The following is a 23,893-nucleotide window of genomic DNA, read 5'->3' as shown; positions in this document are numbered from 1 at the left end:
CAACTGAAAAATTATACACTTACATACACAACTGAGATGTTCTCATAAAAACTATTGAAAAGCTTTTACACATACCAGTAAAATGTGCTCATATACACAGTTAAATGCTCTCATATAGTATTGTGAAATCCTTTTACATAAATTATTGAAAAATGTTCACAGATACTATTGAAAGAAATATAATTTTGTATGAGAGGATTTCAGTTAAAAAGGAATGCATCTCAGGTAAACAGGAAGCCATTTCAGTTGAACTGGTAGGTGGCCAAGAAAAGATAGCACATGTTTGTTTGTTAGTGATGATGAAGTGATGTCTGATTTTTTTAAAGTGATGTTTACAAAATTGGGGAGCTTGAGCTTTCTTCCCTTCCATTTGGTATCTGAAAATATGTGCATGTATGTGATAATCTCAGGTGAATCAAACTGGTGAGTCGCCTCCGATGGCGTTTGAAGGTCACATTTATATATATTTATATATATATATATATATATCACATATTCTATATATATATATATATATCACAATCCTTTGGTTTGGTGGTAATGTGATGCCGTGATTATCTTTTCTAGCAGAGGCAGTAGATTGCAGGAGTCGCAAGGGGAGGAGGTTAATTTTGTTTAGTTAGGGTGGGGTCAGCAGGGCCAGATAAAAAGACAATTATCTGTCTAATAACTCTGTCCAGTTGAGATCATGAAGGATTTATTCCAGCTGCAGAATGGCGACTGAATCAACTGGTTAGTGTGGACTTTAAATATGTGCTATTGTAGGTATAGGTCTTCAATCAGGCACTGCATTTGTTGGAGTTGATAGTTTCCCTGCTTATTCCAGGGGGCATTTGTAGAGGGAGTAGAGATAATGCAGAACAGGTCAAAAGTCAGCAAGATAAAGGCATATGTCAGAATACTAAAGTCCCAGGCTCTGTAGTTTTTATAGATTTTGAGACTATAACTGACGAGATACACACTCTACCACCTGTCTCCTCAGACTTTCTCCAAGCAGAGGGTCACAACTGATATTATGACAATTTTGTTTCTCCCTCAGAAATGCTGCCTAAGTCTGAGATTCAGGTTCACCCAGAGCAAATGATCGAGCAGCAGCAGCAGAACACAGTTGGGGTAAGTCAAGTGCGTTGTTTTATTGAAAAGGTGAGTCAGTGTTTGTCACGTTTTCTCTTGTGGTCAAACAATTTCCAGTGTGAGGATTCCTTTTATTTGTATTGCATAGGTTAGCTACAGAACATAATTATTCTTCTAACAATGTCGTAATGTGAAAAAACACATATATTTAAAATATAAAGGTTTGCTTCTCAAGATATTTGCAAGTACCTGTGGAGAATATATAAACTGGTGTACTAAAGAGGCATATTGGAAAATGTCCTAAAACTATTTTGTGGGAAAGATATGACCTGCATTTCATTTTGGGTTGAAGAAATCCACATCAAGTCTCTGATACTTTCAGAAGATGTATTCAAATTACTTACTTCAGTAAAAGTATTAATGCACACACACACACGCACAAAAGTATTAGCAATAAAATGTACTTCAAATATCGAACCTGTCGGTGTTGTATTAATTTATTGAATCATTATTGTTGATGTATTAACTTGTAAGCGGTACTTTAATGTCATTAGTTGTCATTGTCAGTTGGTCAAGGTCAAATCTACAATAATTCATCATATTTTATCATTTTAAATGAATGTATATATATAAACTACAATATTGGTTGAGTAGAAGAGATGTAAATCAAATGGAAATACTTGAGTGAATGTACTTTGTTTCTTTCTACCAGTGTCATTTTGTGAAAAAAAATGTGCCTTGCATACAAGTACCATCAATAATTTACAAACTACACTACATTTTTAAAATGGTAGATCTTTCATAGTGCTGTTTTGGAATAAATCTGTAATTAATCCTCTCTCAGCGATGCAGTTATTTATTGATTCAGAGATGGGCGCCTGGCTACTTTTTGTCCTGTAAGTGAGAGGTCTGGTTTTAGCAGCTTGCTCAGCTTTAGCTCAGCTCTGACATCACTGATGCAGTGCTGCGTGCTAGCCAGCTCCCACAACACTGACTGCAAAAGCTACTCTCTCCTGTCATGCTCTTCTAATTCATTCTCTGGCGATCAGCACAGCCAGTCCCTCTAAGCACCTTTCTTTTTCACCCTCTTTCCAGCGCTTTGCCTCCTGGATCAGGGACAACATCCGCAAGAGGGAATGTTTCTTCTTTGAAAAAGGTGACAGGTAGGCTGAGCTGCTCTGTACTGTGTTTGACTGAAAGTCTGATCTTGTAGTTCCTGCTGCAGTATGCCATCTGCTCTCTGATATGTTGATACAAGAGGAGGCATCGCCCCCCCCTCAGCTGCTGTGAGGGCAGTTACATGTTAATGGCATCCATTAGTTGTTTCCAGTAGTTTCCACTTTCTTCAAACTGTCAGTCCACTGAGAAAATACATTTCCATTAATAGTGTAGATTAACTGCCTTGTGGTTGCTGTTTGTTGCTGCTAATCATGTATCCATTGTTGTTGTTGCTGTTGCTGTTCTGCTTCTCCCCCTGCCCCCTTTTCTCTCTCTCTCAACCCAACCGGTCAGGGCAGACGGCCGCCTACCTAGAGCCGGGTTCTGCTTGAGATTTCTTCCCGCTAAAGGGGAGTTTTCCCTCGCCGCTGTCGCCAAGTGCTTGCTCATGGGGGAGTTGTTGGGTCTCTCACTCTGTAAATTAAAGAGTATGGTCTAGACCTGCTCCATGTGAAAAGTGCCCTCAGATGACTTTTGTTGTGATTTGGTGCTATATAAATAAATTGAATTGAATTGAAATTGTTGAGTAAAATAAAAAGTATTCACATGTGTTTCTTCACTAGAGAGGATATCTGTAAGTGTGGCTACTCAAAGACTGATCATGTGGATGAAGCCATCAAGCCAGAGGATTTCACAGGCGACTTGTGGAACATACACAGACATGTCCGTGAAGTGCCCACTGATGCTTTTGGAGACATCAGATTTAATGGTTTGGGACAGAAGACTGGCAAGGTGAAACAATCCTTGATTAATGTATCTAACATTACCTTGAGTGCATGTAAACACGTGCCCTGCATGTCTATATACTTGCCTTCACATCTGTGTTTGTATTCCACCGTATCGGTGCCTTTCCCTTCCCCAGGACATTACATGCATAAATATGCATGAAAAGTATCTGTATAATACATTATATTCTCAAGCAAAGTATCCTGCACTTTGTCCTAATTGCAATTTGAAGATACACCATGTAAAACCTTAATAAAAACTACCTAGAACACCAAAATAAAAAAGGATTTTAGCCCATCCCCACTCTCTAACACTACACTTCACTATGAAATGTAATGATTAGAATCCTTCAGAAATCTTACTTTTTGTGTTATTGACTCTATTTCCGATTTAGACATAAAATACATTTTCTCATCATTCATAATATGTTAAAATACAGATTTTAGTCATGTCCCAAGGTTAACACTCAGTCCTGTTACCCTGACACATTCCCCCCTCTAAAAATTTAGGACATTCCAAAAGTCACATGATCAAGTTTCTTCAGTTCATTCACTCTATTTTCTGTATTTTTGATCACATTGTAAGTGTGACTGAGAATGTAAATCTCAACATTCAGTCCTGTTACCTAAATTATTTCTTAGATTTTATTATGTTGTTGGCTTTTTTTAAAGACAGTTTTGGTAAACCAATTGAAATTGCTGAATGTTCTCATGCTATTCAAATTGATGTCATGTGGCTATATTTTCATGTATTTGCTAATGCTATGCTAAAAACTCAGTCCTGTTACTTTTAGTCCTGTTACTCATATGAAGAATTTGTCATTTAGAAACAATAGAGAGAACGTAAATCTCAACGTTCAGACCTGTTCTATAATTATTTCTTAGATGTTATTATGTTTGTTTTTTTAAAGACAATTTTGGTAAACACTTGCGAAATGTTATTTCTATTAGCAGTAATATTTCATGTATTTGCTAATGCTATGCTTAAAACTCAGTCATGTTACTTTCAGTCCTGTTACTCATATGAAGAATTTGTCATTTAGAAACAATAGAGAGAACGTAAATCTCAACGTTCAGACCTGTTCTATAATTATTTCTTAGATGTTATTATGTTTGTTTTTTTAAAGACAATTTTGGTAAACACTTGCTAAATGTTATTTCTATTAGCAGTAATATTTCATGTATTTGCTAATGCTATGCTTAAAACTCAGTCATGTTACTTTCAGTCCTGTTACTCATATGAAGAATTTCACCTGATATGTACCATTACACATTTTGAATGGTTAAAGTTTAATTTTGAATAGTTATAACATGCATATGGCACTGATTCGGTGGAATTACCTATTTATGTTCATTCTCAGTATGTGCGAGTGTCCGTAGGCACCAAGCCTGAGGTCCTCTACAAGTTACTGACTGAACAGTGGAAACTTCCTCCTCCCAACCTGCTGATCTCAGTGATCGGAGGAGCCAAGAAGCTCTATCTGAAGAAGTTCTCTATGAAGTCTCGTCTCAAGAACACGTTCCACAGAGGTCTTATTAAAGCGGCCGAGACAACAGGTCAGCCAGCAGACACACAGAGAGAGAATTGTGTGTGTGAGATGTCGAGTTGTATACCAATGATTAGCCAGAGATGCTGTGACAGCATGTGTTTTATGAGTACATTTTCATCCATGGAGTCTCTGTGTGTCCCTGCAACCACCACATCTTGGAACTCATCTGTTTTTATCACCTTCATTCAGATTCATGCAAAGGTTTTATGATATGTGGTCAAATATAACATACAATTAACAACACCTCAAAGGTTCCTTCTTTCAGAGCTTGTGCTATTTAAAGTGCAGTGTTGTCTTACTGAGCTTTCTATGTCCCATTCTATACCGCATGATAATTCTGAATTGAAATAACTGAATTTTAAGTAGTGTGTTCACATTTGTGTGACTAAGTGCACTCAAAGTTGACAGCTATTAAGCTACTCACAGCTAGAGGTGTACGAACAAATCTTTAACACTGAATCTTCAAACTGAACTGACTGCACTGAATCACTATTGTCACTGAATGAATGAGTAGCTTTTAGCTCACTGGTGACTGAAAGTAACGCTGTAGTCTCAGCTGTGATACACAGTATCAAAGCTCATTAAAAGACTGCAAAGCAAACATACAAACAACATAGTCAGTGACAACAAACTGTTTTGTATCAGTAAATTGATCTGTAACTTCCACCTCTACTCGCAGCTAAAAAAAACTCTTAGCAAATTGTAGATGGTGATGAGGCAGCTCCAGAAAGATTTTGCAACAAACAAATAAAGTTGTCCTGGGATCTGAGGGTAGAGATGCCTTGAACAGGTAACAGTTTGAGCCTGTGGTGGTTTTCAAGACGCTCTCCAAGCTTGTTGAAACTTTGAATAATTTATTTCAGCAAAAAAGGAGTTACCAAGGTAACAAAAACAGCTCCATAATTCCTATTAAATTCAAAAGATATCGAAAAAATAACTAAAAGTTGTATTGAATTGCTATGAAGTGGTCAAAATTGGCATTGAACCATAGTCTCACCCTGTCCGACACTGCCAGACTGACTCACTCACCGCCATGACCAGGTGAGTATATGATTGCTGTTCAGTCACCTGCCCAAACAATAATGCATGCCTCTCAGCCACAGGCAATCAAAGGTAGCTATATAAAATTATATCCAAATTTCTACACATAACTAATATAGCAATTCCAACTCATATATATACAATAATTCATAGGCTACACGATCATATTTATTTTAAACTAAAAAATGGCTACAACAAAAGTATTAAATATTTGGAAAACATTTTGCTTCCTCTTGAATGGCTTTAATTAGCAGTCGCTTTCCTAAGTCACAGTTTGATTGACATTCGTCTGCACATGCCCTGTGTCATTTCCTGTTGGCACAGAAGTTGATTATTTACGTTGCATACAAAATGCAAAAACAGTACACTATAAATATTAGCATACAATATATACTGTGCAGTAGTACTCACTGTAAAGTATGTGGTCCATGTCCAGTTACTTTTACTTTTGATCTGAAGTTGTGTCTTTGGTTTGAGCTATAGCTCTTTGTTCCATTTAAAATAAATCTTAATCCTAATACATTAAAGTTTTAGCCAATAGTGTGCTTCTAACTTTGTGCCAAAAGTTTCCCATCAAATTGCTCCAGGGTCCAAAGTCTCTTCCTGGAAGACTGCAGGCTGTTAGAAAATGATAGTAAAGGAATGGTTGTTTATTCACTTTCTTGCCAAGAGTTAGATGAGAAGATTGATATCACTTTGTCTGTTGAATATGATGTTACAGCAAGCAGCAATTTACCTTAGCTTAGCACAAAAAGAAGTGTAAAAATGACAAGTTGTGGTTTTACAGGGGATTAAACAAACGAGACATAACATGTTCATTTGTAAGCTTTAACCCTCAGAAAGAAAGTGGATAAGTCTATTTCCCAAAATCATGAACTATTCCTTTACCTATTCCTTCAATGCCCATGGTTTTGGAATGAGACATTGAGATCTCATTTGTGTGCAATCTCAAATAAAATCTCTCATATTTCTGGCCATATGGTATGTTTTGGACACATATTGTGTTGTATGCAGGTGCCTGGATTATCACTGGTGGTACCCATGCAGGTGTGATGAAGCATGTAGGGAAGGCTGTGAGGGATTATGCTCTGAGCAGCGGCTCCATGCAGAGCCAGATCGTGGTTATCGGAGTGACAACATGGGGAATCATTCACAAGAGGAAAGCATTGGTGCATTCAGAGGTACAAAACAATACATTTACCCACTTGGCTTTTTGTCTTTCTTGTGGCCACACATAGCCTTCTTCTACCTTTTCCCCTCCTCCCTCTCAGGGTTGTTTCCCAGCCCATTACTCGATGGACATCAATGACCAAGGACAACTGTCCTGCCTTGACAACAACCACACGCACTTCCTGCTGGTGGACGATGGGACCCATGGAAAATACGGGGTGGAGATCGAACTGCGAAGCCATCTGGAGAAATACATCTCCAGAAAGCATCTTGGAAACGAAGGTTGAGCTGATGTTACAGATATCATCTCATATCTGATTCTGTTTTATCAGTCCAGTTTGTAATATAGATATTTTATTTTCTGTATTGTCTGACCTCTAGAGAGTGGTGTGACCATCCCTGTGGTGTATGTGGTTTTGGCTGGAGGACCAGGCACTCTGGATGTGAGTCATCAGTTCCCTGCCTCTATCTCTCTATCTGTCAGTTCAATTAAATTCAATTCAAAGGAGCTCTATTGGTATGGGAAACATACATTTACACTGCCAAAGCAAGTGTGAAATAAAAACAAAAAACGCACATACTATAAGTAAAGATCTACTGGAGTAAAGAAATGTGTAAACTGAATGTCACATTACAACATTGAGGTCAATACTGAGTAAAATATGTATATAAATAAGAACAGTAAAATTAACTAAAGATTATAAACAAGAGTTGTGATTTTACTGTTAAAACATATAAATACAAATTAGTGAGAGCTGTATAAAAACAGCAACATTTTTTTTAGAGAAATGTATTTTAAGATATCTGTTGTATGTATGTCTATGTATGTGCAGAGATCAGCACAGTGCAAATGGTCACTGCATGAATACACAGGTATCTGTCCTCGTCTCTGTATGACTGTCTTATGTTTCTCCTCTCAGAGAATATATAACGCCATGATGAATGGTACACCATGTGTGATCTTCGAAGGCTCAGGGAGGATAGCAGATGTGATTGCCAAAGCGGCAGCAAAGACCCAGGTCAATATCGATCTCATCAACCAGTTGTTAAAGAAGTTCTTCGGCCGAGAGTTCAAAAACTCTGACAACTTCAAGATAGAAGAATGGACCAAGCAGGTAGCTGAACGTTCTGAACGTTCTGATGCTTGAAACAAAGTTTGATGTGAAACACCTTGTGTCTGTTTTCTGTGCCAGATTCAGGACATCATCAGCATGTCTCACTTGCTGACAATATACAGTGTAAGCGAGGACAATCGAGGGGAAGTGGATGTAGCCATTCTTCAAGCACTCCTTAAAGGTGGGGACATGGTTTCCACACAGATGCTCAATAACTGATTGGACTGACTGTAGACTGCAGTGCATGAACACAGAAAGGTTTAGTGCCAAGTTTTAACAGGTATTATGTTGCGTCTCAGACTGGACTGTGGTATCAGATGTGCCAAGAGTCACATATTGTTGCAGATATTTTCAACTTAATGATTGCTTTTCTTTACAGAAAGACGTTGATAGCTACACTTGATGTATTTATATAAAAAATATGCAAACCCATTGTGTTTTGATAATGATGATTCATCATTCTGTACTGTAGCTCAACTGCTTTGCAACATATAGAAGTTTCATCACTGAGCTCCATCAATATTATTAAAATGATTTCCAGGCAATTGTCCTGCTCACTCAGCTCGGACATCTGCTGTCTTTTCTCCTCTGTGGCCACAAAATTAATAGTAGAATCTTTGTTTGTAAGTAAAGCCTCGCCACTCACAGGCACTAAACTAATCAGATAACATGGTGTCTAGCATTGCTCAATCGCTGACCCCAGGTTATGTTGTGTTGCAGCAATTAGTTTATTATCATCAGCAAATTTTATATGAAGAATCATAAAGTCAATCATAAAGCACAAAACGACAACCTTTATTTAGACCTTTAAATGTGAGGGTTTGCTGCTTTTATCTGTTTTACAGAGCTGTAAACTCAATATTTTCTGGTTTTGAACTGTTGGTCAGACAAAAAAAGTTGCGATTTCTCAATTTTCTGTCAATTTAAAGACAAAATGGTTAAGTAGTTGAGCGAAAAATTGAGCGGTCAGTCTGTTGATTTGATGTAAATTGGTTGTGGGTGTCACAAAAATGTTGTAAAATGTAAATTCTCCACTCAGCTTCGAGGTCCACCGAGGCCTGGAAGAGGCAGCTGGAACTGGCTATAGCCTGGAACCGAACGGACATAGCTGAGACTGAGATCTTCACTGAGGAAAGTCAGTGGGAGGTGAGTCTGCCAATTATACAACACCAACACCAGCAGCAATCTGTCACAGATGCAGGATTGACACATAAAGGCCATCGTCTGAACCTGATTCAGTGTACCCTTCCCCTCGTTATTATTAAGATATAATAAACAAGTGCAACAGACTGACTGAAAAACATGAAAAGTGACCCTATGAAGTGCTGAGCTAAAAGGACAAGACCATTTAGGAGAGGTGGCAAACTACAACTGACATATTTTATCTCGCATGATCAATGTCCTCATAAATGTTGTAGAATGAATTACTCTCTAAAAAAACTCTTGTTCCAAATATGGCACACATAAAAGATACACAAGAAATACGGAAAACCTTTGTGCCACTGTTGGTCCTTGGCTACAGGTTTGGCAATCAGCAACAATTAATGATTATCAAAGATAATTATTAATTATTAAAATCAACAGAAATTATTAATAACAAATAATAATAACGGGGCACCACCCTGGGAGAAAAGATAGACAAATTCAGTCTCAAAATTTACTAAGCTATCAATTTGGAACTTTGATTAATAATTAATTTAATCACCATAAATTACCATATCAATAGCTAGTTGAGGTTGAAGGATTTTGGAGCTCTTTGCAAAGCAGAGGTTAGCAAAATTCACTCTCATGCAGCATTAAACAGACAGCATGTATATTCAAAAGTAATCTAACTAAATGTATCTATATACAGGTATATGAGTGTGTGGAGAAAACAATGGAAAGATGGCTGAAGTCACATGGTGACTGAGCACACGGCATGCAGACATTATGGCTGACAAAGAGAACCACAGAGACAAAAGGCCAGACCATGTGGTGTCTAGAACCACATGTGCTGCCTGAAGCAAAATGTGCAAGCTGGATTTTAAACCTCTTAACTGTGTGGGTCTCTCTTCAAGGCCTATTTGTGTAGGATAAAGGTGCCAGGTTAGGAAGAGGTTAGTTGCATGCAAGGCCTAGTTACTGGATGTGACGTGTGTTAAGTATGCTAACATAAATTTAGCAGTGTGACTATGCAATAACATGACCATGAATGGGACATCACAACAATACAGCTCAATGAATAACATTGGCCAAATCGGTACAGTACATTGATTAAATAAAGCAGTTCTGTGCTTTAGTCATGTGCTGTTCTATGCTATGCATACGTTATAGGGAAAGAGAGGTGGAGAAAGAGAGGTGCTGCTTTGTTGAGTCCAGCGGGTGAACCGGGCTGGGGAAGAGCTGTGGCTCCAGGCTGACTGGTGCAGGCTTTGCTGACTGACAGTGATCCAACCGAGCAGGCCGGAGGGCCCAGGTCACTCCTTTGTGCAGTCCTTACAGAGTTAGCGGCAAGCGAACCCTGCCTGTGCTTGTTTATTCAGCCAGCAGACTTGTGTGGTAGCTGCTGGCACTAGAAAACTTAGTTACTGAGTCTTACGCAGGCTCTTGCATCTTCTGCCGTAAAGAAAAGAGTTTTGTGTGTGTGCCCTGAGCAGGCCACACAAGAGAGCAGAGAGTTGAGCAGCAGAGCTGCTCCCACAGCAGCCATAAGGGGAAAGAGAAAGAGAAGAGGGGAACCTCTAGTTTTGTTAACCTGAGTCCAAGGGTTGAGTTCACACTTGAAACATGTGGTCGGCCAGTGAGACCCAACATCTCCCCTTTGGTCTCAGGATTACACTTGATGTGTGATCCTGGGAGCACAAACATACATGTACTGTACAGTCCATAGGTGAAAGAGTTAATTTGTCAGTTTATTCAGTTTGTAACATCTGGGTAGTTTGTTAACCAATGGGGCAGTGGTCGACACTATCTATCTTGGCTAAGCAAGAACAGTCAGAGTTACAAACCAAAATCATGATAAACAACAATGGCATAGTCCTAAATACATAATCTGTGTTTCTCATTATTCTTCAGGGTTAGTGAGAACAGGAATGTTAGTGATGTTGAGGACCCCCTTTATTTCTTAGTCTTGAAACATGTGGTCCACTGGAACATTGTATGAGACATGTTCAGATTTTCAAACAAAGTTATTCAAAAGAAAGTGAAGACTAAGTAAACAAAAATGTAATTGTGTTGTTGCATAATTTACTATTTCCATATGGAGATGTAACAATATATGCAAGACAACTACAGAAATATTATGTATGTATTATGTATATGTTTCATGTAAACCTCTTGTTTATTGCAGTCTTCGAAAATTTTAAACAGTACAAACATACCATCACAGGCTGTTTAAACAATTGTTCTCTGAGCCTTGTATCATAAAAGATACGAGGTGCAGAGGACAAGTGTGTCATAAAATCTTATAAACTGTGTCATGAAAGACTGCCCTACTTCCCATACTGCTATACCAAAACCTCAAATAACCTCAAAATCCTGTTATTCCACATCAAATGAGAGAAATGTGCTGCTGTGAAAAAAAAATGCTGTTACAACTAACAGTGGTCAGATAATGTTCAGGATGTTCATGTGTGTGGTTCATGTGTTCATGTTTTGTTCCCATCTTATAGTCCAGTGACCTCCACTGGGCCATGAAATCCGCCCTGGTCGGCAACAAGCCTGAGTTTGTGAGTCTGCTGCTGGAGAACGGTGTGAATCTGAATGATTTCCTGCAGGACGAGAACATTCTATGTGACCTCTACATACAGCTGCCCCGCTGCTTTTTCCTCCACAAGCTTGTCAAGCGGGTCGACAGTTCTCGCAGCAGCATGAAGCAAGTGTTGGGCATCAGGGCTCGAGCTCAGGCAGTGCAAAGTGAAAGCATCTCTATGACTCATGTGTCTGATGAGGTGCGCTACCTGCTGGGCAGTTTCACCCAGCGCCTCTACCCTCCCTCCACCACGACAAATGACTTCAACATGTCCATGGAGGATACATCAGTGTCAGTGAGTCTGTTTATCTACAATTCTACGAGCTGTGGGAAACACACATTGTGACTGAGTGAATATGGTGTAACAACTCTAACCCTAACCCTTGGGACTATAAATAACAACTAAGCAAATCAGGGACGTGGTATCTAAGACACTGAGGTTGTGTCCTTGGTGTTTTTTGTGGGATTTTATGGATTTTTATAAATTGTGAGTATTTACACTCTATAATTCCGAAACATACATTTTTGCAGTATTTTCTGGACTGATTCCAGTATTTTTATAACAGAATACTTTAAGGCCAACAAATAAATAAATTGATAAATAATTCAGTATTTTCAAAACAGAATTTTATTCTGGACAGAGTGCAGAAGGTGTTTAGACCATATTGGGAGATGAAATGTACAGAAACTGAAAAAAGAGACATAAGAAAAATCCAAATTGGTGTCTAGTCAAAATTTTATGAAGTTGAGATGAATTAAATTCATGACATCAGGGTTACTAAAATCCTGGCTAAGGCCCTGCACCAAAACATGCAATTAATTCAATTTACATTGCTTTCCTTCACTTTTCCTCCAGCCGTCTAAAAGTCAGACGGATTCCAAAGCTCCACTCAGGGAGGACAACGCTGAAGCAAAGAGGGATCCAGGCAGAGACCTTTTTCTTTGGGCTGTTGTCCAGAACAATAAGGAGCTGGCTGAAATAGCCTGGGAGCAGGTGATCAAAACACTTACACTGTATACAGATGAATTTTGCATTGTGTGTATATCAGCTTGTCTGTGTCTGTATTTGTAATTGCACAGTGTACAGACTGCATATCTGCTGCTCTGGCAGCCAGTAAGATCCTGAAGAAAATGGCTGAGGAAGGAAGTGATGCAGATGAGACAGAGGACATGCGAGCACTCGCCAGTCACTATGAGGAACATGCCATTGGTATAATAACACAGACATAATGATTGGTTTTATTGATGAAAAGATAATTCAAGGTTAGCATTTGTCTTCATTGTATGTATATGTGTGTGTGTGTCCCAGGTGTGTTCAGTGAGTGTTATGACAGTGACGAGGCGCGAGCTCTGAAGTTATTGATTCGTGCGTCACCATCTTGGGGCAGGACAACATGCTTTAGGCTGGCACTGGAGGCTGATGATAAGAATTTTGTAGCTCTGTCAGGTGTTCAGGTAGAGAAAACATCTACTCTTTCTCTATCTTTCAACAACATCCACTTCACACAAAGACACACAACATGTTGAGTACAAAACCTTTTGGTGTAGAAAAAGCTATTATAGCTAAAAACAAAAAACAAAACAATGTTTCTTCACAGTGCAAGATTCTAGTCTGTTACACTATGAATGCTGAATCCAATAACACAAATGTGGATAAACTGTGCAAATGATCATTGAATTTAACTTGATGAATGAGACTTTATACACTTTCATTTCTCTAGAGTATATTGGTATTTAATATCAGCAGTATTAATTGCTGCAGATACAGTATGACTGCTAACAGACTGCTAACATGTCTGTCTTCCAGGCTCTTCTGACTCAGATCTGGTGTGGTGAGCTTTCAGTGGACAGCCCTGTTTGGAGAGTCCTAATCTGTATGATCTTCTTCCCGCTTATCTACACCAGCTTTCTGACTTTCAGGTGAGTCCTGTCTGCCCAGACCACCACTGCTGTGAAAAAAAGGAAGGAAACTTTCCCAGAATTAAAGGAATAGTTCAACCTTTTGAGTGCTTATTAATTCCTTGAGATTATCAGTACCCTCTCATGTCTGTACAGTGAATTTGCCAGCAGCCTGTTACAGTAGCTCAGCACAAATGACAGCACTGCTGCCATTTGTACATCAATTGTTTCTAAAGCTGATGGGTAACACTTTATAATACAGCCTGTGTTTTACAGTGTAACTTCCTGTCACTTACCATGTAATTTCCCGGAGCACACAGTGTAACTTCCTTGTATGAATCAGTACATATGTATATGTGCAATAAAATCAAATGTTTTTTCTCACGGCAGTTATGACAATCATTTTTCATGCATGTGTGTTTGGCAGGCAAGCTTCACCCACACTCCAGAGATTTATTATGCTTATGTCTTCTACTTCATTGTATGCTTTTGAATAAGAACAAGTTGAGAAATGGGTCTATACTTTTGAAAATTAGCTCCTAGCAGCCATTTTGGTCCAACACTGCAGCAGCTCATGCAAACTTACCTCTCTCAAGTGCACAGCTATGGAAGGATTTTATTGTAATCTGAGGATGAAAAAATAACAATACAGTAATGTAATAATATACATAGTATATCTTTAATTACACAATAATAAGGTACACAGGTAGTTAATGATTTTATTCTTTAATTACACAGAAACCACAATGTATGTGCTGTTCTCCCAGTCCTACTCTGTAAGTACATAGTAACAACAGCAGATGGGCTGGATCATGTAGTTCACAATCTTCTCTTGGTCATACTGGTAAGTACAGACTACTTACTCTATAAGTACATAGTAACAACAGGGGGTGGGCTGGATTATGTAGTGCAGTTACATCATAACTGCCATGAGCAAAGGGCAAAAACATTTGATTTCATTGTACATACACATATGTACTGATTCATACGAGGAAGTTACACTGTAAGTTCCAGGAAATTACATGGTAAATGATAGAAAGTTACACCATAAAACGCAGGCTGTATTATAAAATGTTACTGATATGGTCAAATGGTTTTTATTGTACCCTTTAATCACAAGAATTAAAAAATAATATTATGTCATAAAGGAGTTTCTCCTCTTTTATCTTTCAAAGAAACTGGAGGCGTTCCCTCTTAAAAAAATGTATGGAAAGTTTTATATTTGACAGCATATCATGCAGGTCTGAGGCTGTTCTGCACAATCAACTTACTTTCTATCTACAGGATATAATGTAGAGTATTCCTATTACTGTGTACATAATATAAAAGTAATCATTCATCACGGATTTATAAAATTGATGTAATGTAGCAGTGGTTTATCTGAAGTTTTAGCATCCCATCTATCTACGCTTAGATAAGACTTATTTTACTGTTTTCTTTGACAACCAGAACTGATTCATGTTTATAATTCATGATGCATTGTCGAAGCTGCAAGTGGTTTGGATTTTTTTATCCCAATTACATTCGTGTATAAATTTGTTTTAAGGGTTTTTGATGAGGGTTTTACATATGTGAACATATTTGTGCTACCATTTGTACCACATCTGTAGATGTTCAAAAGTGTTTCTTAATGAATTATCAATAAATCTCCACAGACGTGACGAGCTCATCCAGAGGGAAAATGAGAAGAGGGAGGAGTCGAAGACAGTGGAGAAGGTGACAGGAAGTGTAGTTCGAACAAAGCCTTGTGGCCGGTGAGTAGACATTTAATACATGGGTTACAAATTACCTTGATTCTATCTGACTGTGTGACCACTTCAGAGATTATAGACACCTTAACCCTAACTTGGAGGTGTAAGCAAGTTGATTAGCTGAAAACTAGAAAAAAAACACGGAAATGTTTTCTCAAGTGCCTCAAATGTCACTTGTGGAAAATAACCAGTTCACCATCAGGTTGTCTCTTGAACACCTGTACACTTTCTGTCCACAGCGACCCCACCAGCCTGCAGGACCCAAAGCCTCTGGACAGATTGTCCAAACTGGTCTACCTGTACACCTCTCCGCAGGTCAAGTTTTACTGGAACATAGTGTCCTACCATGCCTTCCTCACCTTGTTCGCTTGGGTGCTCATGATCGACTTCCAGGACACACCGTCTGCTGCAGAGGTGCTGCTCTACATCTGGCTGTTCTCTCTGGCGTGTGAGGAGGTCAGACAGGTGAGAGACTGCTGACACACAGACATGTACAAGTACCTGCTTTGACATCACTGATTGCAACATTTTTCAAAATTTTAAACTATAGTGTTGATTTACTGCATTGGTTTTCTCATCACAGCATAAAAACTTAACGGTTTATTTAAATGGTTTATTGACAGCCTCAAGCAAACATGTCTTAGAAGCAGAGCTGCTCTGGAGACTTAAACGATTTCATGCACTGAGAAAAACTTCAGCAAGAAGAGCAGAAATCCAAAGTTAAAGTGCAAGACAGTTCAAGACAGACAGTTCAAATGTCCAATGTCTTATGGACTCAACTTAACCACATTTAATTGCATTGTGAATCCCCCCCTAAATACTTAATAAGTAAATAACTTAGAAACAATTTGCATGAGCAAGTTTATATCCATGTAGATGCCAGCATTGTGTCTCGTTCTTTTTTCTATAAAGGTATGATCAAGGTCATTAGTTTTCATCTGATTTGTTCAAACATTACTAGTGTTATTCTTTTCAGAGCAAATGTGAAGTATTTGGCCTTGCCCAAGGGGTATGCTATGGAGTATGATTCACTCCAAGAAATATTTGTCACTGCATCATTATCAATTTGTCTTCTCTATCTCAGCTCTTTCATGATCCTGATGGCTATGGATTTCAGAGGAAAGCCGGGAAGTACATTAACGATGTGTGGAATATTTTAGACGTTCTGTCCATCATCCTCTTTATTATTGGCTTTGCATTTAGGTAAGTTTCCTTCCTCCCAGACAAACACTTTAGGGCACTGAAGTGCCCCATGGCTGCTGCATTATTGTTCAATGACCATGTTTTTCTATTTCAGGTTGACGACTGAGCTGTTCTATACAGGTAAAATCCTCCTCTGCATCGACTTTGTGGTCTTCTGCCTCCGTCTCATGGCGATCTTCACCATCAGTCGAACTCTGGGACCAAAAATCATCATAATCAGAAGGATGGTGAGAGGATGCACACAAGGGTTACATACAAACATAATGAATACTGGCCTGATGTAATGTTGGAGTAACTGCAGAACACAAAATGCTATGAACATCTTTTATCTAATACAAAAAGAGGCTTCTGCCTCACTGGGCCTCCATCTGGTGTCTGCAGATGAGATGTGCTCTTTGCGTTAAATGAAAATGGTTTTTAACCAAGTTTTGCAGTTGATCTCTCTGCCACCAGACTGGATTTCAGTCAGTCAAACCACTAAGATGAGATGTGTGTTTAACCACAACCTTTTCAGTGCTGAAACTTGCCCTTGCAAAGTTTATAGATGTGATGCTTTTGGCAGCGTATATACGGACGAATGCAACTTTATTAAGTTATTAAGTATTAAATGTAAAATTTTAATAAAATGGCTTGTAAGAAATCTCTGACTAAGTCCCCAATGGCTGAAAATGAAATATCTAAATACCTGGTGTTGTTGATCGACAGAAAATGAATAAACTATTTTGACTGTTTTGATCATCGATTTGAGTCATTCTTTAAGAAAAAATGCAAAAAATTCTCTGGTTCCAACATCTTAAATATAAATATTTTCTGGTCTCTTAAGTTTAGGGTTAAAATAAGACATTTTACGTTGCATCTGTTGCTTTGGGATACAGTCATTGACATTTTCCACTATTTTCTATCATTTTATAGACAAAACAACTTATCGACTAATTGATTCAACCGTACATAAAGCACATGACACTTTTTGTCCATTTTTTTCAGTGTTTCTAACTTGTAACCAATGTTTTTTCTGCCCTCCAGATGATGGATATGTTTTTCTTCATGTTCATGCTGACTACCTGTGTGGTGGCGTACGGTGTGGCCAAACAAGGCATCCTCATCCACAATGACAATCGGCTGGACTGGATCATCCGGGGGGCTGTTTACGAGCCATACCTGATCATATTTGGGAATTTTCCTAGAAATATTGATTGTGAGTGGAGATGGAACATAATACTAACTTTCTTTGTAGTTGGTACACTGTGACACATTTCTCTTACAGGACACTTCACCCTTTAAGCTTTTAAGAGGCTCACACTTGGTCGTCTCTTATCTCTTTGCTGTCTGCAGATGCTACATTTGACATAAACTCTTGCAGCATGGATGGCATCGATCCTCTGAAGCCCAAGTGTCCAGTGCTGAACGAAAACCAAACACCGGCCTTCCCCCAGTGGCTCACCATCATCATGCTTTGTGTTTATTTGCTCTTTGCCAACATACTGCTGCTCAACCTGCTCATAGCTATCTTCAAGTGAGTTCTCCTCAACATCACTGTGTCTTAAATCAATCATAATTTCAGTGGTGTGAGATTTTCTCTCCAACCTGCTGTTAGTTTAATAAAGACATATAAAACCAGTGCAACACCACTATCTCTCTTTGTGTTCCTGTGTAGCTTTACGTTCCAGGAAGTACAAGACAACACAGACAGGATATGGAAGTTCCAAAGATATGAGCTAATTAAGGAGTATCACAGCCGCCCTGCTGCCCCTCCTCCTTTTATCATCTTCAGTCATCTTTACCTCTTCATCAGGAACGTGGTGCTGCACAAGCCCCCCATCAAATACAAAGAGTTCAGTAAGTATTGTATTATTCATTTCTGCCTATTGTAAAATGATACTGATTCTAGACCAATGTGCATGAATGAGATAGATTATTGTCACTTTTAGTCAAGTCCTTGCAGAAAAAAATACCTCGTTCCTAGAACTGCTTTGATGAAGCTGACAAATTTTTAATTTTATTTGAGAGTTTTTACATGATTGTTTTTAGGCATGCTAGCAGTCTGGCTCTAGGGTGGCAATGCCAGTCTGTCGATTGTTAAACCACCTCATGTACCTCCACCAGCAGATACAGACACTTCTCTCCAGAAGCTGATGCCCTAAATACAGCTGAACTGTGCTGTTATAAAATTGGACTTAACATTTCACATCCCTCGATTAATCCCCACACTTGTCTCTTTTATATATTTCATCAAACTGGATTTAACATTGTACATTGCATTCAAAAACCACTGTTACATAATTTAATTATCTATCTATTTCGGTATTTTTTTGTGAAATGTCTCAACAACTGTTGGATGGATTGCCATGAAATTTGGTAGACACATTCATGTCCCCCTCAGGATGAAATATCACTCTTGTTGTCATCATCTGGTCTAAATTTTCAGTGATGAAGGTTTCAATGGTGTTTAATGGTAAACATTATTCCTGCTTAGGAGTGGCATGTTATCATTGTCATTGTGAGCATGTTATTATGCAAATGCTAGCATTTAGCTTAAAGCAGAACTTTGCCTAAGTACAGCCTCACAGAGCTGCTAGCATGGCTGTAGAGTATTTGTTGAGTTCATTGATGCTTTTCTGTATTTGTCCCTTTTCTATATATATATATGTCACTTTGGTCGTCTCTGGTGTCAGATGTGAGTGTCCTTGTTGATCTTCCTCCGGTTGTCCACTGACTCCTGGTCGATGACCTCGACCCCTTCGTAGCTGATGTTGTGAACAGGTTTAAGTCTGGTGTTTGTGTTCATTGTTCATTCAGTGTCTTTTCCAGAGTTCTTGCCATTTCACCAGTGCAGTGTTTTCCACAGTTGCATGTGATGTAAAGACAGGTCTGTCTTTAGGATGCACCAGCAGAAATCTTGGTGTTTAATAGTGGTGTCTTTTCTGGTTTGTATTGCATTTTGTATGTGTATGTACAGTATTAGCTAGATGACTCAAAAGCATGTAACAATCTTTATCATCCTGTTTTTCAGAGGATGAGCTTCCTCAGACAGAGGAAGAGGAGCTGTTGTCCTGGGAGGCCTTGATAAAGGACAGATACCTGCTGTCCACAAAGCAGGAGCAGAACCAGAGCATGGAGCAACGCATCCTGGACACAAATAAAAAGTAAACTGACACAGAAATATACAGTAGCCCAGTGTAGATGCATAACAATCCTTTAAAGGCAGTGGTGTCTACATCCCTTGTCCACACAGTGGTGAAACTATCCTGTACGTTACTACTAAAAAGCAACAAATACATTTTTTATTCTCTTTAATCATTAATCATCCTGTGAGACCTCAGATTTATCTTGCAACCCACTTGGGTGCTAAGCCCTCAGTGAAAATAGCTGCAATGAATTTGGTTGAAATTAAACTTTAAAGCAGCACTAATCAATAATTTTATATTAATATTGGGTCCAATTATTATGTATAATGTGATAAGGTTTGTTGTTTGTAGTGACAAACCAACAGATAATTATCACCCAACTCTGCAGTTTCCCTCAGCTCTGCAGAGTGTTTTGGCATCTTTTGGCTCATTGTTTTGGTTTTACAGCTCACTACTGTACTGTTTTTGTTCAGTCTCACTGCTCTCATTAGCTTAATTTCCAGTTGGCAGCTGTTTTTTTATGGAAAAGCTCTGATGAACTCACTGCAAACTACCTGCTCACCACCAAATGGCAAACAGACAAAGTTAGTGACTAGCCGGTGAACATAGTAGAGCATCTAGCAGCTTAACAGCCAGATATTTCCCTGAGGAGTTGTTGGAAACCAAAAGCAGAGATAAAAGAAGCATAAGTATTGGACTTACAATTTCTCATGTGGACAAAAACACAACTCCAGTCTCATATCTGTCTGTTAAATATGAAAGTAGTATCAGGGGACAGTTAGATTAGCTTAGCATAAAGACAGGAAACAGGGAATTTTTTTTTGGACGGAGCAAGGCTATCTGTTTCCCCCTGTTTCAGTCTTCATGCTAAAATAAGCTAACCAGCCACAACTCATGCAAAAAAGTGACTGAGCATGTTTCCTAAAATGTCACACTATCGCTATAATGCAAGACAATAGTTTTAGTTTTTAAGGTTTGATCAGGCCAAATCCTACTTTTACCAAACACAGTGAGTATATAACATTATACAGTCTGGGAGTGACATTCAACAAATGCCAGACAAACATACTGTGTTTTTCTGTTTCCTCAGAATCTCTGCCATTACTGATTGGCTGGAGAGGGAAAAGGAGATGAGCTCTGGCACCATGATGAAAAGACTGGCCCGACTAGAGGAGCAGGTTGTGACCTTATTTGTGATTATCACTAACGTTGCACCTGTGTCTGTCACATTTCACACGACACAGAGAAGAGATAACACACTTCTAGGTACACCCATTTGTGTTTGATGAATTCTATGTCCAGATGTTCCCTGTAGCATTGTATATGCAGTCATCAAAAGTATTTGTTTTATTTTGTCTCGTCAGGTTGGCCAGTCAACCAAAAACCAGCAGTGGATTATGGACAGTCTGAAATCTCAGGGTTTTGCAGCAAAAGAAACACAAGCAACGAGTCAGCTACCAAATTCTTCATCTTTTATTTATGTTAATTTGCATATTTTTATCATAATTTTGCAAATATGTGACATGGCAAATTTCCTGTCACGTTTTCCTCTTTCATGCAGCATCAGCTACAACAGACAGTGAGTCCCCTAAAACTGAAAAAGAGGACAGCTTCCATGTGAATGCCCGTCAGTTGCACTACCCGAACAGCAAACTTAACCGCTTCCCGGTGCCTGATGAGAAGGTGCCATGGGAGGTATATAGCATAAATTTCCATCATGAAATCACCAACTGCTGGTCCTTACTGCATAAAATTAATATTGGATCCAGTTTGTTTTAATGTCGTCTTTTTTTTAGGTCAAGTTCAGCTCATACATGCCGACTTGTTATACCCCAGAGGACAGTGCAGACCATTTGGATGGGTATGTTTTGACTATGAGAAGACCACACATAAGGCTTTGTTCCTATTAGGGTTGGTGTGTGGATATATTTGCAGCTCAGATGATTCATAACGAGGGATTTTGTCAGGATAATAAAACATTTTCCAGTAAAAATAAAGATTTGTACAACTGATCTTGAATCAAATAGTGGATCGTGAATGGTCCTGAGTGATCCATGAATTCCTGCTTGAATAACTGACCCCTCTGACCTAACTCTGGGTCCACTGTCTAATTACAAGCCTCCTTCTATCTCCTTAACTCTCATATTTCATTTATTCTTTCTCCTCACAGATCAGAATCAGAACCCTTAGATAATTACAGGTATGATACTTGATAAGATGCACCAGGTGTCAAATAGCACTTACAATAACCTTACAAGCATGTCTTGATGTCTTAATATGTATCCAATTTCTCATCTGTCACTAGAAACCCAGGAGGAAGGACGGGCATCAGGGGACGAGGTGCACTCAGCCACCTGGGTCCAAATCTGCATGTAGACCTTGTGCTCACACAGTAAGTTGTGTCTTTACAGTGCTACGAAGAAGGTTGTCTTCACTACCACATGTTTGCAATGCATGATCTAAGAATTTCTAACTTGTTTTTCTAGCTAGCGAGACAGCGAGCGATCTGTTTTGGAGTTTCTGGCAGTTGGAGACGATCACCAACAAACCTTGGCTTTACCTGGGGTGAGTCCTACTGTTTCATTCACTTCAGGTGGTTTACCTGTTTGAGCTGTTAAAATATGCTGCTTAGTTGTCATTTTTTAAATATTCAGGGACCTGTCGAATCTGCTCATCACCTGCCAGTGACTCTTGAGAGAACCATGGGGAAGAAATTGTATGAAAAATTAAATGAAAAAGTATCGGAGGGAACAAAGGTAGGTTTGTTCAACACTTTGTTTTGTCTTTAAAGAATAGAATAGAATGTCCCAAAGGAGCAATATCGTTTATAACAGTATAAAAATAACAGAAAACCACAAAAAGCATAATATGTCCTTTAAAAAACCAATAGGTCAGCAAGAGCTTGGTCACCACGAGTCTTGAACTTTGAGCAGGGCACAGCTGGTGACCTGAGAGGCCTAGTGGACCTATGTTAGATCTGGGAATCACAAATGCCCCCGAGGTTTCTGAAGACCAGCTTTGGTTTAGTACCCAGGAAACTTCTGAATTTTCTACCTTTAAATATTTGCATTTGGTTGAGACGCTTATCAACTTAAACTAACTGATCCACCCTGCCTCTGCTTCAAATCTTCAGATTGAATTACTGTTTATGAACTAAATGAATTAGATAATTAATAACGATTGTTATTTGTTGATTCTGACTTGCAAGTGATCTTTTTTGGTGTTACTGTGTTTTAGGTGTTTGAGGGTTATGTGGACGACAGCAGGAACACAGATAATGCCTGGGTGGAAACCACTGTCCTAAACCTTCACCTGGACAGAACGAGCGAGGTTATGGCAGAAATCGACAATGTAGTGTGAACCTTTTTATTTTATTATTTTAAAATATGTATAGCATCCAATATTTTACACATTAACAGTACAGAGAGCTTTTATCCATTAGCTTTCATTTAGAACAGCAATTGTACTGTATGTGTGAAGTAAAGAAGAATTAAATTCTTGTGTCATGACTGATACTTTTCTTCTACATTTGGGTGATATTCTTGGAAGAAATTCAGGTCATGATTCCTCCTACAGTGGATATATATAATTATTTGTTTTTATGGTGTCTTTCTTCGTAGGTGGTGCACAGCCATGGTTGTCTTCAGTGGCAGGAAGTGAGCAGAAAAACAAGACTTAGCTCAAACCAAAGAGACTCTTTGAGGCAGGTCGCTGAGCTGCACAACAAGAAGTTCTGATCTTCACGCTGCTGTAACTGCCCGTCATCCACAGGTTTCCTTCTGCCTGTTAATGTGGCCTTTTGTCAAAGCGGACGTAGATTAGTACTTTTACTTTTGATACTTTAAGTACATTTTGTCGCTAATATTTCTGTACTTATAAATAAGTAACATTTTACTATCGCTACTTTCATGAAAAGATCCAAGTACTTCTTCTTCCACTGAAATACATCATCTGTCAGTCTCCTTGTATGTTAAGGTGTTCATTTATGTTACAGTTTGTTTCATGTGTGATCTTTATTCTTTACATAATCTAATGCACTTTTAAATAATCAATTACAAATTGAATAGTATTGGCTGTTTTTGGTGTCTTATTGAAAACAAAGTGTTCTGTCACATTGTTCTGCAGAGGAAGTTAAAGGACCAGTGTGTAGAATTTAGAGGCATCTAGCAGAACAGACTTGGCAGAATATAATGGAATATAATTTCATTACCTTTGAATGAACCCTTTCTCTACATAGGGAGTAGGTCCTCTTCCACGGAGCCCGCCATGTTTCACTGCCATGTTTTTACAGT

General features: G+C 38.7%; 1 protein-coding gene across 1 annotated transcript; it reads left to right on the top strand.

The window, feature by feature from the left end:
* Positions 1-4,498: 4,498 nt before the first annotated feature.
* LOC122991740 (transient receptor potential cation channel subfamily M member 2-like) lies at positions 4,499-23,893 on the top strand. The gene is given in 32 exon segments (XM_044365015.1): positions 4,499-4,574; positions 6,623-6,789; positions 6,880-7,060; positions 7,160-7,221; positions 7,699-7,893; positions 7,972-8,074; positions 8,933-9,039; positions 11,544-11,893; positions 12,039-12,045; positions 12,480-12,617; positions 12,704-12,833; positions 12,933-13,078; positions 13,431-13,543; positions 15,178-15,253; positions 15,405-15,442; positions 15,525-15,738; positions 16,358-16,476; positions 16,571-16,703; positions 17,500-17,671; positions 17,809-17,989; positions 18,131-18,312; positions 19,487-19,619; positions 20,692-20,779; positions 20,966-21,050; positions 21,163-21,296; positions 21,398-21,462; positions 21,772-21,801; positions 21,907-21,997; positions 22,092-22,166; positions 22,256-22,357; positions 22,839-22,955; positions 23,222-23,893. Coding segments are annotated over 32 exon segments (3,912 nt in total). The 5' UTR covers positions 4,499-4,513; the 3' UTR covers positions 23,339-23,893.

The sequence above is a fragment of the Thunnus albacares genome, chromosome 11 (genome assembly GCF_914725855.1).
Source record: "Thunnus albacares chromosome 11, fThuAlb1.1, whole genome shotgun sequence".
NCBI lineage: Eukaryota > Metazoa > Chordata > Actinopteri > Scombriformes > Scombridae > Thunnus > Thunnus albacares.
The sequence above is the reverse complement of the archived record's forward strand: the minus strand, read 5'-3'. Positions and strand labels throughout refer to the sequence as shown.